General features: G+C 38.6%; 1 protein-coding gene across 2 annotated transcripts in view; it reads right to left on the bottom strand.

The window, feature by feature from the left end:
- Positions 1-4,334: 4,334 nt before the first annotated feature.
- YIPF6 (Yip1 domain family member 6) overlaps positions 4,335-18,214 on the bottom strand; it is a 38,744-nt gene continuing 24,864 nt past the window's right edge. For both annotated transcript variants that reach the window (XM_043570208.1, XM_043570209.1), the window contains exons 6-7: positions 6,244-6,401; positions 4,335-4,489 (exon numbers count right to left, since the gene is read on the bottom strand). In XM_043570208.1, the coding sequence (XP_043426143.1) occupies positions 4,371-4,489; positions 6,244-6,401 (277 nt within the window). In that variant the 3' untranslated portion in view covers positions 4,335-4,370. The remainder of the gene's footprint in view (positions 4,490-6,243; positions 6,402-18,214) is intronic.

Genomic DNA, 18,214 nt, shown 5'->3' with positions numbered 1-18,214 from the left:
AGTACTGCTTTCTGAAGTCTTAGAAATATAAATGGTACTATAGGTGACTAGATGCATCTGAGGACTATAAACACCTGAATAAACAGGTTAAATTTTGATGCATTAAACATCCCTATGGAAGATTTAAAATGAAAGAGGCAGAAGTCCGTTTGACTCTTAAGACTTTGGGAATTTGGGGGAGGGGTGTGTGTGCTGGTGGGGAGAAGGGAGAGAAAAGGGATTCAAGGTGCAGGGGGCAGCAAACCTAACTCCAATGTACACCTCCTCTTGTGTTTTTCTCAGATGCTAACATAGTGTTCTATTACTCAGGGGAAAAAAAGAATGAGTTATCTATCTCTAGTCAGTTGTATGGTATAATGGTTAATGACAGGGAGCATACCCTGGGAAAGGGGTACATTCATTTCATGTACATAACAATGCAATTCAAAACTGTGTCCTACTATGCTCCCATCTATGGTGTTTTCCTACTTTATTTTTTAAAATTTTATAATGTTGATTTAGTTTTTGAGAGACAGAGAGACAGAGCGTGAAGAGGGGAGGGGCAGAGAGAGAGAAGGACACAGAATCCATAGCCGGCTCCAGACTCTGAGCTGTCAGCACTGAGCCTAAGATAGAGCTCGAACTCATGAGCTATGAGATCATGACCTGAGCAGTAGTCAGACGCTTAACCGACTGAGCCACCCAGGCACGCCACGTTTTCCTATTTTAAATCAATTTATTGCGTGCCCTTGGGCAATTTACTTAACTTTTCTGTGACTCAATTTTCTATTTGTAAAATAAGAACTGTAGCATTTTATGTTAAGGATTAAAGGAGATATATAAAATGCACTTAACGATAGTGCCTGGCCAAATCCACAGAGACAGAACGCATACTGGTGATTGCCAGAGGCTGGGGAGAAGTGGGAGAGGAAGTGACTGCTACTGGATATGGGATTTTACTGTGAAGTGATGAAAATGTTTAAGATGAGAGTGGTGATAATTACACAATTATGTGAAAATACTGAAAAATCAATGAATTGTGTAACACTTTAAAAGGGTGAATTTTATGGTAAAGTATATCTCAATAAAGCTGTTATAAAAAAATTCTTAAAAAAATAGAATATTGCCTGGCACAATGTAAGTGCCCAATAAATGTTAACCATTATTAGTAGTAATATTACTGTTATTATTATTATTTGGCCATCCTATGGCCTGAGTAAATCACTAGAAATTCTTTATTTTCAATAAAAGCCCACAGAATCTAGAAAAGTATTTCTAATTTACATATATTAACATTCACACATTTATTTCTATCCCAATTGTCTCAGAAATTAACAGTCTAATAAAGAATAACAATGTCAGTATTTTACCTGGAATAAAACAGCTGCATGCAATGGATGTCTGATCATATCATGATAGCATTCAGATAAATTTCAATGATTTGATGTTACCCAAAGATTTCAAATGACAGGAGATTTTCATTTTCATCTCCAGGAATAAACAGGAAGTCCAGGTACAGTAAGTAGTTAGCTTATAAGAAGTATACAATTAAATCTTCAAATACAGGCTTGCTAACCTTCTCACCACATCTGGGGAATACTTTATAAAAAGACAAATATAGTAAACAGTTAAATGCTTACCAGTCCCATGCTCTGTGACAAGCCCACCTTGCCCAACAAAACAAAACCCCCATCACAATAAAAAGATCCAATTGAATTCATGTAATAAGCCTTTTAAGATGCAAAAGACTTGAAAATTAATGGTATGACTGACATTTACGACTACATGGCACAAATACATTTGCATCAGTTGAGTTTTTATAATCTGAACAGCGATTAAATCCAGTCTTTACCCTTCCTATTGCTAAAGAATATGACAGTGGAGGCTCAATCTCAGAAGCAAGAGCAGCAAATGATAAGCCACGACAGTAGTGATGCACCACACTTGGCAATGATCCACCACATTTGGTAATGATGCTCACACACTTGAGTTTCATCTAAAGCATGAAGCTTCCCAATTCTTGGAACAGGGTTTCCTTTGTTAAAATCCCCTTCTATTCTAGTCTTTCTTTCTATAATTAGCCATGTGCCTTTGCAGCAAATCAGGGAAAGCTGTGTTGAGGGTTACAACTTCCAGATAATCAGGTCTTCTGCCACAGAAAGCAATGCACTTTTTTTTTCATATATTAAGAAAATATTATTTATGCCACAAAACTGATCATTCATCTTAAGAAAGATAATCTCCATTTTACCCACTTTCATTTAAATCAAATAAAACCATTCTTCAAGTCACCAAAGAGCAACAGGTTAATAGACAGAACAAGCAGCCTTAACACCCAATATGTATAACCCCCCCCCACACACACACACACAACCCCTACTCCAGTTGTGGCCCTAAAAATTTCTGACCAAAATATTTAGCCTGAATAAAATCCAGCAGATAATTCCTTTTTGAGAAACAGGATTATTTTTTTAATTTTACATTATAACCATTGGGACAGAGTATGAAATAACTTTGGAAGAGATGTTTTTGGTAAGAAGTTAGAAAATTTCAGACAATGGAAATGGATGATATTTTTGGACCAGTCAGAACCAGTTTCAAAATATTTTCTTTACCACTTCAAGCCTGAAACATTGGCTTTGTGCTCACAAGATTTATTTTAAAATTTAGAAGGGAAGCTGAAATAAAGATATAAACAAAAACTCTGGACAAGCCTGGGACAGAGGGAACCAACTTTGTAATGCTCTGTAATTTAATATCACTCCAAGAACACATTTGTCCTAGTATTGTTCTTAGTTAAGCTGAGAATGGAGAAAATACATTTTTAAATTATATATCTATGTGTAGATAGTCTTTAGATACAAAATGAATAAATATTTAAATTTCATGCTAAAGAAAAAATGTGGAATAAATTCCTATCTTTAAAAGTAACTGTATATACAGTGGATGGTGTCTGCCTGACTCCTAATCTTTTGTCTATTAAGAGTTCTTCAATGTGCAATTTATAGAAGGCAGTAGCTCATATTACCTGAAAGGAGCCCAGTTTAGCTTAGAAATCAGCCTTTCCAGACACTCTGCTTCATGAAAAGCCCTCACACTTGTGTGTATAAATAGCTGAGAATACAAGCAGGTGCACACATGCAAAAAAAGTACTTGTCTAAAGAAGAATTAATTAGCTTTACAAATAAAGTCTAAAACCAAGAAAATAAATTGCTATTCCCCAATCCGAGAAGCACATCTAATGAAAAAACTGCTAAGCCCGCTATGAAAAGGTGGCAGCTGTAAACCCAACTCATCCTATGTCATGCTCTAAGCATCTAGCTGTTTTGTGAATCAGCCATCAGAACACTAAATCCCTCCATGTTCACATGGTTAACTGCAGGCTTCTGATTTAGCTTTACTTTCTAGTTAGAGGCCAGACTATGCAGAATAATTGTTTAGAGCTATGCTGTATCCAAACTACCTCCTACTATTAAGAAGAAAGTGCCCACGTGATAATATGCATGAAGGACCTATCAATCTAAATTTCTGAGGTCTTCCACCTGGATAAGTTCGAGCACTGGTCCACAGAGAGCTTTAATCAAAGGAAAATTATATGGTAACTGTGAACAGTTTGCATATTCAGAGCTAGGGGGGTAAGATTAAAAATTAGAGTAATTATATGGTAACTGTGAACAGTTTGCATATTCAGAGCTAGGGGGGTAAGATTAAAAATTAGAGTGTCACTGAGGTGCTGTTAAGCATGGAGAGAGGTGACTATATGGAAAGACTAAAGAAGCCAATTCTTTAGCTGTCCTTTGCTTTTTAAAAAAGCAACAAGTGTAGAATTTTCCCCTGTCAAAATCTGAACACTGGTTAATGCATGATGCATGTTTTCTCCTACCCAGTTATGAACCCCTTCCCAACCTCTGTCATTGCCTTTTTAAGCCTAAGAGAGAAATAAAAGAAAATGGATACAGACTATCGATTCTTATTTATGAAGAGAGAGGCATATTCTAATAGTCATAAGGCAATGTATTTAAGAGCTGCACCTGAACTGGTATTCTCAAAACTGAAAATACAGTTACTAATTCTACTCAACTTGCAGGATGTATACATGTGCTTTCCAAATCATTGGTTGTCACTCAAATGGACCACAGTGACCCTATCATGCCTTAAGGCAGCACTATACTGTGTATACTATGTATTTTCAAGAAATGACATTAAGAGGAAAAGGGCAATCTTTCAAACATCAGTTCCTTACATAAATGGTGATGGTGCTTTATGGCTCCCCTTTCATCTCAAAATATCTCCAAAATTAGACAAAAGAGGGCCAGAGGCAAAGCTCAATGGTAAATTGCATCTTTCAGACGAGCTTTCAATTCACTGGTTTTTAATTTCCATTTCCTGATTTACTGAGGAGTGAAGGTGAGAATCATCCAACTGATGACAAAATAGAACAAGAAAACAGGATAAATGGCGAGGGCTTTGCGGTTTGGAGGCTGGCTATCGGCAAGAAAAGCTGTAGAGGCTAAACAAAACAAACAAAACAAAATGGAACCTTTAATATAAAGATTGTCACAACCACTAACATCTACTAAACTTGAATGTGCTTGGCATAGTCTGGAACATAGAATTATACTAAAAGTTCAGTTATATTTGATATCCTCAGAGAAAAAGGCATTCTGCAGCATAGTTTCCCAGACAGTTGAGAGCTACTAGTTTCTAGTATTAAGATTTCAACCATTTTACATGAAAATCTTTCTAAAGGGGTTTCCTACTCTTTCCTCAGAAGTTACTGAACTGTGATGAGTAGGCTTATTACAAAGATGCCTAAGGTTAGTTGCTCCTGTGGCAAATGACTTCATACTGCTGTGCTGGGTTATCAGCTCTTTATGATGCTGTCCCTCTTGTCCACCCAGGAAAGGAGACTCATCTTTTTACTTATTAATGACCACCTTTCATGGAAATCTTTCCTGAACAACCATCTGTTATCCTGCCACCCCAGGCAGATCTGCCCACATACCTCCTCTGTGTCATCACCATCCCCTGCACAGACTTCCATCTTCCACCTTGGATGCCTATTGCCCTTAAGTGTTTACATGTCTGGCTGCTCCACTAAGTTATGAACTCTGAGGATGGAGACCATGGGTAGCACAATGCCTGACACAGAGTTTGTGCTTAAGAAATACTTGCTGAATTAAAAAATGGAATGTTTACAGGAGCCTCTCTCCCTTCTAAGATTCTACTTTCTGAACTGCTATGAGCCTGGATACTGGGTATTTAGAACTACATATAGGGTAAATTATCAGACTCTATGTGAGGGAATGAGGAGTTCTCCCATGGGTAAAGCACTCGACTTAATATACAGTCTGCAGTATCAATTCTATCACTCTTGGACCTTACTTTTGGATTACTTCTTGGATTTTAATCATGGTCCAGAACAAAGACATGATAATGCACTTAAAAATATTAAGCAGTCTGTCTATCCCATGAAACAAGAAGCTACCTTGTAGCTGAAGGTAGAATTTTAAGAGAATTTTAGGAAGGCAAAACTAATGAGCACTTGGCATTCACTGCCACTGCTACAGGCTCTTCCTAATCTTTAGCAGAATGTTCTACTGAAGCATAAAAGTACTATATAATGATACCTAACAACCTATACTGGGAGATCGTATAGTACACTTCTAAAGAGGTGTGAGATCTGCTTGGGTTTTAAACTTAATTCCCTTATTCACTAGTTATGTGTTCTAGGGCATGTTGTTTAACCTCGCTGTGTCTGTTCCTCATCTGTAAAAATAGGACTAATATATATAGTTTTTATTTATTAGGGCTGTTGTGAGGGTTAAGTGAGATAATACATACATAGCACTCACAACAGTGCTTGGTCTGTAATAAGCAATCTGTATATGCAAGCTACTATTTTTATTATGACGAATTTCACAGGAAAAGTCCGAAGTCATTTCTCAAGTCACCTATGCCTCCTACATGCCAGGAACTGAGCTAGGTCTAGTGTAATCTCCATTCCCAATCCTATATATTATTTAATAATTTTAAAAAAAGGATGTGACTATCCACATCTCAAAACTCTAGATACCCAATCTGCATAAGGTGGACATCACCCCTATCAAATGCCTACTCAGAGAAGAGGGTGCCATGGATGACACTGGCAAGAATCATATCACCCATGTATGATTTAGGAGTTACATTGCTCCTCATCTGGTCTTCATCTCTTAACTCCTGTCCTTGTATGTTTTGCCATTGTAGAGATAAATACATTCTTACCTACTATAGACCATGTAAACATCACGATCACCACAAAAAGCCGGACCATGAAGTTTATTGGTCCTTGCTCAGCCAAAAGCACCAACCGACAAACCAGCATTGCCACTGTCAAGGGAAGTATACAGTAACCCAGCACACAGAGGCTCTGGAAAAAAGATCTAAAAAAATAATATACAACCATAAAGATCATAAATATAGTTGATCTGTATCATGAGATAGTTTATTACACAGATTTCTATGTAGCCTGGATTGCTACAGTCCTCAAAATACATAATACCTATACTTTAACATTGATTTTATGAAGATAGGTTTCTGTATTAATCATATGCTTTAATTTTTCTCTCCCCATACTCTTCCTCCTTTCTTCTCACACTCCTTAAGAGTCAATCATCTAGGATACCAGATGATCTACTCTAATTCGTAAAGACTTCCTTTTCCCACTGAACCTCTAAGACAGTGATTCTTAATCTTTTCTAGTTTGAAAACCTATTTAAGAATTTGTTGAAAGCTAAGGACCATTTCTTCCACAAAATGGACATAATATCCTTTTTTTTTAAATATTAAATTTATTGTCAAATTGGTTTCCATACAATAGCCAGTGCTCATCCCAACAGGTGCCCTCCTCAATACCCATCCCCCACCCTACCCTCCCTCCCAGGCCCCATCAAACCTCAGTTTGTTCTCAGTTCTTAAGAGTCTCCTATGTTTTGGCTCCCTCCCTCTCTAACCTCTTTTTATTTTCCTTCCCTTCCTCCATGGTCTTCTATTAAGTTTCTCAGGATCCACATAAGAGTGAAAACATATGGTATCTTTCCCTGTATGACTTATTTCACTTAGCGTAACACTCTCCAGTTCCATCCACGTTGCTACAGAAGGCCATATTTCATTCTTTCTCATTGCCAGGTAGTATTCCATTGTGTATATAAACCACAATTTCTTTATCCATTCATCAGTTGATACACATTTAGGCTCCTTCCATAATTTGGCTCTTGTTGAAATTGCTACTATAAACATTGGGGTACAAGTGTCCCTATGCATCAGTACTCCTGTATCCCTTGGGTAAATTCCTAGCAGTGCTATTGCTGGGTCATAGAGTACATCTATTTTTAATTTTTTGAGGAACCTCCGCACTGTTTTCCAGAGCGGCTGCACCAGTTTGCATTCCCACCAACAGTGCAAGAAGGTTCCTGTTTCTCCACATCCTCTCCAGCATCTATAGTCTCCTGATTTGTTCATTTTAGCCACTCTGACTTGGGTGAGGTGGTATCTGAGTGTGGTTTGTATTTGTATTTCCCTGATGAGGAGCGACGTTGAGCATCTTTTCATGTGCCTCTTGGCCATCTGGATGTCTTCTTTAGAGAAGTGTCTATTCATGTTTTCTGCCCATTTCTTCACTGGATTATTTGTTTTTCAGGTGTGGAGTTTGGTGAGTTCTTTATAGATTTTGGATACTAGCCCTTTGTCCGATATGTCATTTGCAAATATCTTTTCCCATTCCGTTGGTTGCCATTTACTTTTGTTGATTGTTTCCTTTGTAATGCAGAAGATTTTTATCTTCATGAGGTCCCAATAGTTCATTTTTGCTTTTAATTCCCTTGCCTTTGGGGATGTGTCAAGTAAGAAATTGCTATGGCTGAGGTAAGAGAGGTTTTTCCCTGCTTTCTCCCCTAGGGTTTTGATGGTTTCCTGTCTCACATTCAGGTCGTTTATCCATTTTGAGCTTGTTTTTGTGAATGGTGTAAGAAAGTGGTTTAGTTTCATCCTTCTGCATGTTGCTGTCTAGTTCTCCCAGCACCATTTGTTAAAGACACTGTCTTTTTTCCATTGGATGTTCTTTCCTGCTTTGTCAAAGATGAGTTGGCCATACTTTTGTGGGTCTAATTTTGGGGTTTCTATTCTCTTCCATTGGTCTATGTGTCTGTTTTTGTGCCAATACCATGCTGTCTTGATGATTACAGCTTTGTAGTAGAGGCTAAAGTCTGGGATTGTGATGCCTCCTGCTTTGGTCTTCTTCTTTTTTTTTTAAATTTTTTTTTTCAACGTTTATTTGTTTTTGGGACAGAGAGAGACAGAGCATGAACGGGGGAGGGGCAGAGAGAGGGAGACACAGAATGGGAAACAGGCTCCAGGCTCCGAGCCATCAACCCAGAGCCTGACGCGGGGCTCGAACTCACGGGCCGCGAGATCGTGACCTGGCTGAAGTCGGACGCTTAACCGACTGCGCCACCCAGGCGCCCCTGGTCTTCTTCTTCAAAATTACTTTGGCTATTCGGGGTCTTTTGTGGTTCCACAGAAATTTTAGGATTGGTTCTTCTAGCTTCGAGAAGAATGCTATTGCAATTTTGATTGGGATTGCATTGAATGTGTAGATAGCTTTGGGTCGTATTTACATTTTAACAATATTTATTCTTCCAATCCACAAGCACGGTATGTTTTTCCATTTCTTTCTATCTTCTTCAATTTCCTTCATAAGCTTTCTATAGTTTTCAGCATACAGATCTTTTACATCTTTGGTTAGGTTTATTCCTAGGTATTTTATGCTTCTTGGTGCAATTGTGAATGGGATCAGTTTCTTTAATTGTCTTTCTGTTGCTTCATTATTAGTGTATAAGAATGCAACTGATTTCTGTACACTGATTTTGTATCCTGTGACTTTGCTGAATTCATGTATCAGTTCTAGCAGACTTTTGGTGGAGTCTATCGGATTTTCCATGTATAATATCATGTCATGTGCAAAAAGTGAAAGCTTAACTTCATCTTTGCCAATTTTGATGCCTTTGATTTCCTTTTGTTGTCTGATTGCTGATGCTAGAACTTCCAACACTATGTTACAGAACAGCGGTGAGAGTGGATATCCCTGTCGTGTTCCTGATCTCAGGGAGAACGCTCTCAATTTTTCCCCATTGAGGATGATATTAGCTGTGGGCTTTTCATAAATGGCTTTTATGATGTTTAAGTACGTTCCTTCTATCCCGACTTTCTCGAGGGTTTTTATTAAGAAAGGATGCTGACTTTTGTCAAATGCTTTTTCTGCATCGATTGACAGGATCATATGGTTCTTTTCTTTCCTTTTATTAATGTGATGTATCACCTTGATTGATCTGCAAATGTTGAACCAGCCCTGCATCCCAGGAATGAATCCCACTTGATCATGGTGAATAATTCTTTTTATATGCTGTTGAATTCGATTTGCTAGTATCTTATTGAGAATTTTTGCATCCATATTCATCAGGGATATTGGCCTGTAGTTCTTTTTTTTACTGAGTCTCTGTCTGGTTTAGGAATCAAAGTAACACTGGCTTCATAGAATGAGTCTGGAAGTTTTCCTTCCCTTTCTATTTTTTGGAATAGCTTGAGAAGGATAGGTATTATTTCTGCTTTAAATGTCTGGTAGAATTCTCCTCGGAAGCCATCTGGTCCTGAACTCTTATTTGTTGGGAGATTTTTGATAACTCATTCAATTTCTTCTCTGGTTATGGGTCTGCTCAAGCTTTCTATTTCTTCCTGTTTGAGTTTTGGGAAGTGTGTGGGTGTTTAGGAATTTGTCCATTTCTTCCAGCTTGTCCAGTTTGTTGGCATATAATTTTTCATAGTATTCCCTGATAATTGCTTATATTTCTGAGGGCTTGGTTGTTATAATTCCATTTTCATTCATGATTTTATCTCCCTTTTCTTCTTGAGAAGCCTGGCTAGAGGTTTATCAATTTTGTTTATTTTTTCAAAAAACCAACTCTTGGTTTCATTGATCTGCTCTACAGTTTTTTTAGATTCTATATTGTTTATTTCTGCTCTGATTTTTATTATTTCTCTTCTTCTGCTGGTTTTCGGGTGTCTTTGCTGTTCTGCTTCTATTTCCTTTAGGTTTGCTGTTAGATTTTGTATTTGGGATTTTTCTTGTTTCTTGAGATAGCCCTGGATTGCAATGTATTTTCCTCTCAGGACTGCCTTCGCTGCATCCCAAAGCGTTTGGATTGTTGTCTTTTCAATTTCATTTGTTTCCATATATTTCTTAATTTCTTCTCTAATTGCCTGGTTGACCCACTCATTCTTTAGTAGGGTGTTCTTTAACCTCCATGCTTATTGGAGGTTTTCCAGACTTTTTCCTGTGGTTGATTTCAAGCTTCATAGCATTGTGGTCTGAAAGTGTGCATGGTATGATTTCAATTCTTGTATACTTATGAAGGGCTGTTTTGTGACCCAGTATGTGATCTATCTTGGAGAAGGTTCCATGTACACTTGAGAAGAAAGTATATTCTGTTGCTTTGGGATGCAGAGTTCTAAATAGATCTGTCAAGTCCATCTGATCCAATGTATCATTCAGGGCCCTTTTTTCTTTACTGATCCTATTTCTAGATGATCTATCCATTGTTGTAAGTGGAGTATTAAAGTCCCTGCAGTTACCACATTCTAATCAATAAGGTTGCTTATGTTTGTGATTGTTTTATATATTTGGGGGCTTCCATATTCAGCGCATAGACATTTATAATTGTTAGTTCTTCCTGAAGGATAGACCCTGTAATTATTATATAATGCCCTTCTTCATCTTTTGTTACAGCCTTTAAAGTCTACTTTTTCTGATAGAAGTATGGCTATTCCAGCTTTGAGTTCCAGTAGCATGATAGATAGTTCTCCATCCCCTCACTTTCAATCTGAAGGTGTCCTCAGGTCTACAATGAGTCTCTTGTAGACAGCAAATAGATGGGTCTTGTTTTTTTATCCATTCTGATACCCTATGTCTTTTGGTTGGAACATTTAGTCCATTTACATTCAGTGTTATTATTGAGAGATATGGGTTTAGAGTCATTGTGATGCCTGTAGGTTTCATGGTTGTAGTGATGTCTATGGTACTTTGTGGTCCTTGCAACATTTCACTCACAGAATCCCCCTTAGGATCGCTCGTAGGGATGGTTTAGTGGTGATGAATTCCTTCAGTTTTTGTTTGTTTGGGAAGACCTTTATCTCTCCTTCTATTCTAAATGACAGACTTGCTGGATAAAGGATTCTCGGCTGCATTTTTTTTTCTGCTCGTCACAATGAAGATTTCCTGCCATTCCTTTCTGGCCTGCCAAGTTTCAGTAGATAGATCCGTCACTAGTCTTATCAGTCTCCCTTTATATGTTAGAGCACATTTATCCTTAGCTGTTTTCAGAATTTTCTCTTTATCCTTGTATTTTGCCAGTTTCACTATGATATGTCATGTAGAAGATCGATTCAGGTTACATCTGAAGGGAGTTCTCTGTGCCTCTTGGATTTCAATGCCTTTTTCCTTCCCCAGATCAGGGAAGTTCTCAGCTATGATTTGTTCATGTACACCTTCAGCCCCTTTCTCTCTCTCTCTTCCTCCTCTGGATACCGTATTATACAGATATTTTTCTGTTTGACTGCATCACTTAGTTATCTAATTCTCCCCTCATACTCCTGGATTTTTTTACCTCTCTTTTTCTCAGGTTCCTTTTTTTCCCTAATTTTAGTTTCCAATTCACCTATTCTCTCCTCTGCCTCTTCAATACGAGCTGTGGTCACCTCTATTTTATTTTGCAATTCATTTATAGCATTTTTTAGCTCCACCTGTTTCTGAGTCCCTTGATCTCTGTAGCAATAGATTCTCTGCTGTCTTCTACACTTTTTTCAAGCCAAGCAATGAATTTTATGACTATTATTTTAAATAAGAGTCTGTTACATTGCTTAAATCATTTTTGATCAATTCGTTAGCTGTCGCTACTTCCTGGAGTTTCTTTTGAGGAGAATTCTTCCATTTCATCATTTTGGATAGTCGGTCCCTGGAGTGGAGCCGAACTGCAGGGCACCTCCTCTGTGCTGTCTCGGGTAACTTGTGTTAGTGGGCAGAGCCACAGTCAGACTGGTGTGTACTTTATTTTCCCCTCTCCCGGGGCAGGACTCACTGTGGAGTGGTGTGGCCCCGGTCTGGGCTACTTGCACACTGCCAGGCTTGTGGTGCTGCTTCTATGGGATCTGGTGTATTAGCCGGGTGGATCCACAAGGTGCACAGGGGTGGGAGGGGCAGGCTTAGCTCACCTTGCCGTCACTGGTCCCCTGTGGGAGGGGACCTGCAGCACCGGGAGGGAGGCAGGCATACCAGTGGGAGGGATAAATCCACAGAAGCACAGCATTGGGCGTTTGCGCAGTACAAGCAACTTTGGTGACAGAAACTGGTTCCCTTTGGGGTTTTCGTTGGGGGCTGGGTGAAGGAGATGGCACTGGCCAGCACCTTTGTTCCCTGCTGAGTTGAGCTGTCTTCCAGGGCTCAATACTTCTCCCTCCCGGTGTCCTCTCTGCTCTCCGAAAAGAGCTGCTGACTTTTAACATTCCAGATGTTAAGTCCCGCTGGCTGTCATAACTCATGCAGTCCAGCCCCTCTGCTTTTGCAAATCAGACTCAGGGGCTCTGCCTTGCTGGGCAGGCTGCTCCTACGCCACCCCGGCTCCCTCCCACCAGTCCATGTAGCGTGCACCGCCTCTCTGCCCTTCCTACCCTCTTCCGTGGGCCTCTTGTCTATGCTTGGCTCTGGAGAGTCTGTTCTGCTAGTCTTCTGTTAGTTTTCTGGGTTATTTAGTCAGGTGTGGGTGGAATCTAAGTGATCAGCATGATGCGGTGCGCCCAGCATCCTCCTACACTGCCATCTTCCCCCCCCCAAAAAAACTGGACATAATATTCTAACACAAAATATTCTCCATATGATTTCATGAGCTGGGCATAGGATCTGAAGCTTATCAAAGGACTGTAGATAATTTAAGGTAAGGTAACTAAACTAAGTTATCTCTGTTCAATTTTTAAAAATTTATTTTTATTTTTTCTATTATTTATTTCTTATAACTTACATCCAAGTTAGTTAGCACATGGGGTAATGATGATTTCAGGAGTAGATTCCTTAAGCCCCTTACCCATTTAGCCCATCCCCCCCTCCTGCAACCTCTCCAGCAACCGTCTGTTTGTTCTCTATATTTAAGAGTCTCCTATGTTTTGTACCCCTCCCTGTTTTTATATTATGTTTGCTTCCCTTCCCTTATGGTCACCTGTTTTCTATCTTACAGAGCTCATATGAATGAAGTTATATGATATTTGTTTTTCTCTAATTTCACTTACCATAATACACTCGAATTCTATCCACATAGTTGCAAATGGTAAGATTTCATTCTTTTTGATTGCCGAGTAATACTCCATTGTTTATGTATGTGTATGTATATATGTATATGTATATATATATGTGTGTATGTGTATGTATGTGTGTGTGTGTATATATATATACACACACACACACACACACACATATATACCACATCTTCTTTATCCATTCATTCATTGATGGACATTTGGGATCTTTCTATACTTTGGCTATTGTCCATAGTGCTGCTATAAACATTGGGGTGCTTGTGTTCCTTTGAAATAGCACACCTGTATCCCTTGGATAAATTCCTAGTAGTGCAATTGCTGGGTCGGAGGGTAGTTCTAGCTTTAATTTTTTGAGGAACCTCCATACTGTTTCCCAGAGTGGCTGCACCAGTTTGCATTCCCACCAGTAGTGCAAAAGAGATCCTCTTTCTCCAAATCCTCGCCAACATCTGTTGTTGCCTGAGTTGTTAATGTTAGCCATTCTGACAGGTGTGAGGTGGTATCTCAATGTGGTTTCCTGGATGATGAGTGATACTGAGCAATTTTTCATGTGTCGGTTGGCCATCTGGATGTCTTCTTTGGAGAAGTGTCTATTCATGTCTTTTGCCCATTTCTTCATGGGATTATTTGGTTTTGGGGTGTTGACTTTGAAAAGTTCTCTATAGATTTTGGATACTAAACCTTTATTCTGATATGTCTTTTGCAAATATCTACTCCCATTCCATAGGTTGCCTTTTAGTTTTGCTAATTGTTTCCTTTGCTGTGCAGAAGCTTTTTATTTTGATGAGGTCCCAATAGTTCATTTTTGCTTTTGTTTCCCTTGGCTCCGGAGACCTGTCGAGTAAAAACTTTCCATGGCTAAGGTCAAAGAGGCTTTTGTTTGCTTTCTCCTTTAGGATTTTGATGGCTTCCTGTATTACGTTTCAGTCTTTCATCCATTTTGAGTTTATTTTTTTGTACAGTGTAAGAGCGATCCAGATTCATTTTTCTGCATGTTGGTGTCCAGTTTTCCCAGCACCATTTGCTGAAGAGACTGTCTTCATTCCATTAGATATTCTTTCCTGCTTTTTCAACAATTAGTCGGCCATATGTTTCTTGGTCCATTTCTGGGTTCTCTATTCTGTTTTGTTGATCTGAGTGTCTTGTTTTTGTGCCAGTACCATACTGTCTTGATGATTACAACCTTGTAATACATCTTGAAGTCTGGGATTGTGATGCCTCCTGCTTTGGTTTTCTTTTTCCAGATTGCTTTGGCTATTCAGGGTCTTTTCTGGTTCCATACAAATTTTAGGATTGTTTGTTCTAGCTCTGTTAAGAATGCTGATGTTGCTTTGATATGGATTGCATTCAATATGTAGATTGCTTTGGCTAGTATTGACATTTCAACAATATTTTTTTCCTATCCAGGAGCATGGAACATTTTTCCATTTTTTTGTGTGTCTTCTTCAATTTCTTTCATAAGCTTTATATAGTTTTCATCACATAGATTTTCATCTCTTTGGTTAGATTTATTCCTAGGTATTTTATGGGTTTTGGTGCAATTGTAAATGGGATAGATTCCTTGATTTCTCCTTCTGTTTCTTCATTATTTGTGTATAGGAATGCAACCGATTTCTATGCATTGATTTTATATCCTGCCACTTTGTTGAATTCATGGATCAACCCTAGAAGTTTTTTGGTGGAATCTTTTGGGTTTTACACATAGAATATCATGTCACCTGTTAAGAGTGAAAGTTTGACCTCCTCATGGCTGATATGGATGCCTTTTATTTCTTTCTGTTGTCTGATTGCTGAAGCTAAGGCTTCCAATACTATGTTGAGTAACAGTGGTGAGAGTAGACATCCCTTTCTTGTTCCTGCCCTTAGGGGGAAAGCTCTCAGTTTTTCCCCATTGAGGATGACATTGGCAGTGGGTCTTTCATATATGGCTTGTATGATCTTGAGGTAAAAGCCCTTCTATCCCTACTTTCTTGAGGGTTTTTATCAAGAAATGATGCTGTATTTTGTCAAATGCTTTGTCTGCATCTATTGAGAGGATCATGTGGTTCTTGTCCTTTCTTTTATTTATGTGATGTATCACATTGATTGTTTTGCGGATAGTGAACCAGCCCTGCAACCCAGGTATAAATCCCACTTGGTCCTGGTGAATAATTTTAATGTATTGTTGGATCTGGTTGGCTAATATCTTGTTGAGGATTTTTGCATCCATGTTCATCAGGGAAATTGGTCTATAGTTCTCCTGTTTATTGGGGTCTCTGGTTTTGGAATCAAGGTAATGCTGGCTTCATAGGAAGAGTTTGGAAGTTTTCCTCCCATTTCTATTTTTTGGAACAGCTTCAAGAGAATAGGTGTCAACTCTTCCTTAAATGTTTGGTAGAATTTCCCTGGAAAGCCATCTGGCCCTGGTCTCTTGTTTTTTGGCAGATTTTTGATTACTAATTTGATTTCTTTACTGGTTATGGGTCTGTTCAAATTTTCTATTTCTTCCTGTTTCAGTTTTGATAGTGTATATGTTTCTAGAAATTTGTCCATTTCTTCCAGCTTTCCCATTTCATTGGTGTATAATTGCTCATAATATTCTCTTATTTATTTCTGCTATCTTGGTTGTTATCTCTCCTCCCTCATTCTTGATTTTATTTATTTGGTTCCTTTCCTTTTTCTTTTTGATCAAACTTGATAGGGGTTTATCAATTTTGTTAATTCTTTCAAGGTACCAACTTCTGGTTTCATTGATCTGTTCTACTGGTTTTTTTGGTTTTGATAACATTGATTTCTGCTCTCATCTTTATTATTTCCTCTCTTCTGCTGTTTTTGGGTTTTACTTGCCGTTCTTTTTCCAGCTCTTCAAGGTGTAAGGTTAGGTTGTGTCTCTGTGACCTTTCTTCATTCTTTAGGAAGGCCTGGACTACTATATACTTCCCTCTTATGACCGCCTTTGCTGTGTCCCAGAAGGTTTGGGCTGTGTTGTTTTCATTTTCACTGGCTTCCATTTTAACTTCCTCTTAACTTCTTGGTTAGCCCATTCCTTCTTTAGTAGGATGGTCTTTAGTCTCCAATTATTTATCTTTCCACATTTTTTCTTGTGGTTGATTTCGAGTTTCATAGCTTTGTGGTCTGAAAATATGCACGGAATAATCTCAATTTTTTTTTTTTACTTGTTGAGGGCTGATCTGTGTCCAGTATGTGGTCTATTCTGGAGAACGTTCCACATGTACTGGAGAGGAATGTGTATTCCAATGATTTAGGATGAAATCTTCTGTATATATCTGTTAAGTCCATCTCGTCCAGTGTGTCATTCAAAGCCATTGTTTCCTTGTTGATTTTCTGTTTAGATGGTCTGTCCATTGCTGTAAGTGGGGTGTTGAAGTCCCTGACTATTATGGTATTATAATCAATGAGTTTCTTTATGTTTGTGATTAAGTGATTTATATATTTGGGTTCTTCCACATTTGGAACATAAATGTTTCCAACTGTTAGGTCTTCTTGGTGGATAGACCCCTTAATTATCACATAATGCCCTTCTTCATCTCTTGTTACAGTCTTTATTTTAAACTCTAGATTGTCTGATATAAGTTTGGCTACTCCAGCTTTCTTTTGGAGACCATTAGCATGATAGATAGTTCTCCATTCCCTTACTTTTAATCTGAAAGTGTGTTTAGGTCTTAAGTGGGTCTCTTGTAAACAGCATCTAGATGGATCTTGTTTTCTTATCCATTCTGTTGCCTTATGTCATTTGATTGGGGCATTTAGTCCACTGACATTTAGAGTGAGTACTGAAAGATATGAATTCATTGACATTATGTTGCCTGTACAGTTTGAGTTTCTGGTGGTGTTCTCTGGTCCTTTCTAATCTTTGTTGCTTTTGGTCGTTTTTCTTCCATCTTTTCTCTTCTCAGAGTCCCCCATAAAAGTTCTTGCAGGGCTGGTTTAGTGGTCACAAACTCCTTTAATTTTGTTTCTCAGGGAAACTTTAATCTCTCCTTCTGTTTTGAATGAAAGCCTTGTTGGATAAAGAATTAGTGGCTGCATATTTTTCCAATTCAACACATTGAATATATCCTGCCACTCTTTTCTGGTCTGCCAAGTTTCTGTGGCTAGGTCGGCTGCAAACCTGATGTGTCTTCCCTTGTAGGTTAAGGACTTTTTTCCTCTTGCTGCTTTCAGATTCTTTACTTGCCTGAGTATTTTGTGAATTTGACTATGATATGCCTTGATGAAGGTCGGTTTTGTTGAATCTAACGGCAGTCCTCTGTGCTTCCTGGATTTTGATGTCTGTGTCTTTCCCCAGGCTAGGAAAGTTTTCCACTATGATTTGTTCACATAACCCTTCTACCCCTTTTTCTCTGTCTTCATCTTCTGAGACTCCTGTGATTCTGACGTTGTTCCTTTTTAATGAGTCACTGATTTCTCTAATTCTTAAATCATGCTCTTTGCCTTAGTCTCCTGTAGGGAATAAGCTTACAAATCCCCCGGGCTTACATCAATGGGTTAACAAGGCATAAAGAAGTGCAAAACCATTGGATGCTCACATCTGAGTTTGGGTAAAAAAGACAAGGCAACCAAGAATGGGGAGGTACAAAGGAACCCAATACATAGGTATATGAAATAAACAAGATTAAATATTCAGGGTGGAAGCACCCCACAATTTAGTACTATAACAGAATGCTGCTTTCACAGGAAGGAAGGACCAAGTTAGGTAAACAGGTAAATTGGGCTATAGACCGCTGCGCTACAGGTGAAGTAGACCAGAGCAGAGATGATTAACAAAAGAAAAGGTGCCTTGTTAACTCTGAGGTCACGTGTCCTACCTGTCTCATTCCCCTAGGCTAGCTAAGATAAA

This window comes from Prionailurus bengalensis, chromosome X (genome assembly GCF_016509475.1).
Source record: "Prionailurus bengalensis isolate Pbe53 chromosome X, Fcat_Pben_1.1_paternal_pri, whole genome shotgun sequence".
NCBI classification, from domain to species: domain Eukaryota; kingdom Metazoa; phylum Chordata; class Mammalia; order Carnivora; family Felidae; genus Prionailurus; species Prionailurus bengalensis.
The sequence above is the reverse complement of the archived record's forward strand: the minus strand, read 5'-3'. Positions and strand labels throughout refer to the sequence as shown.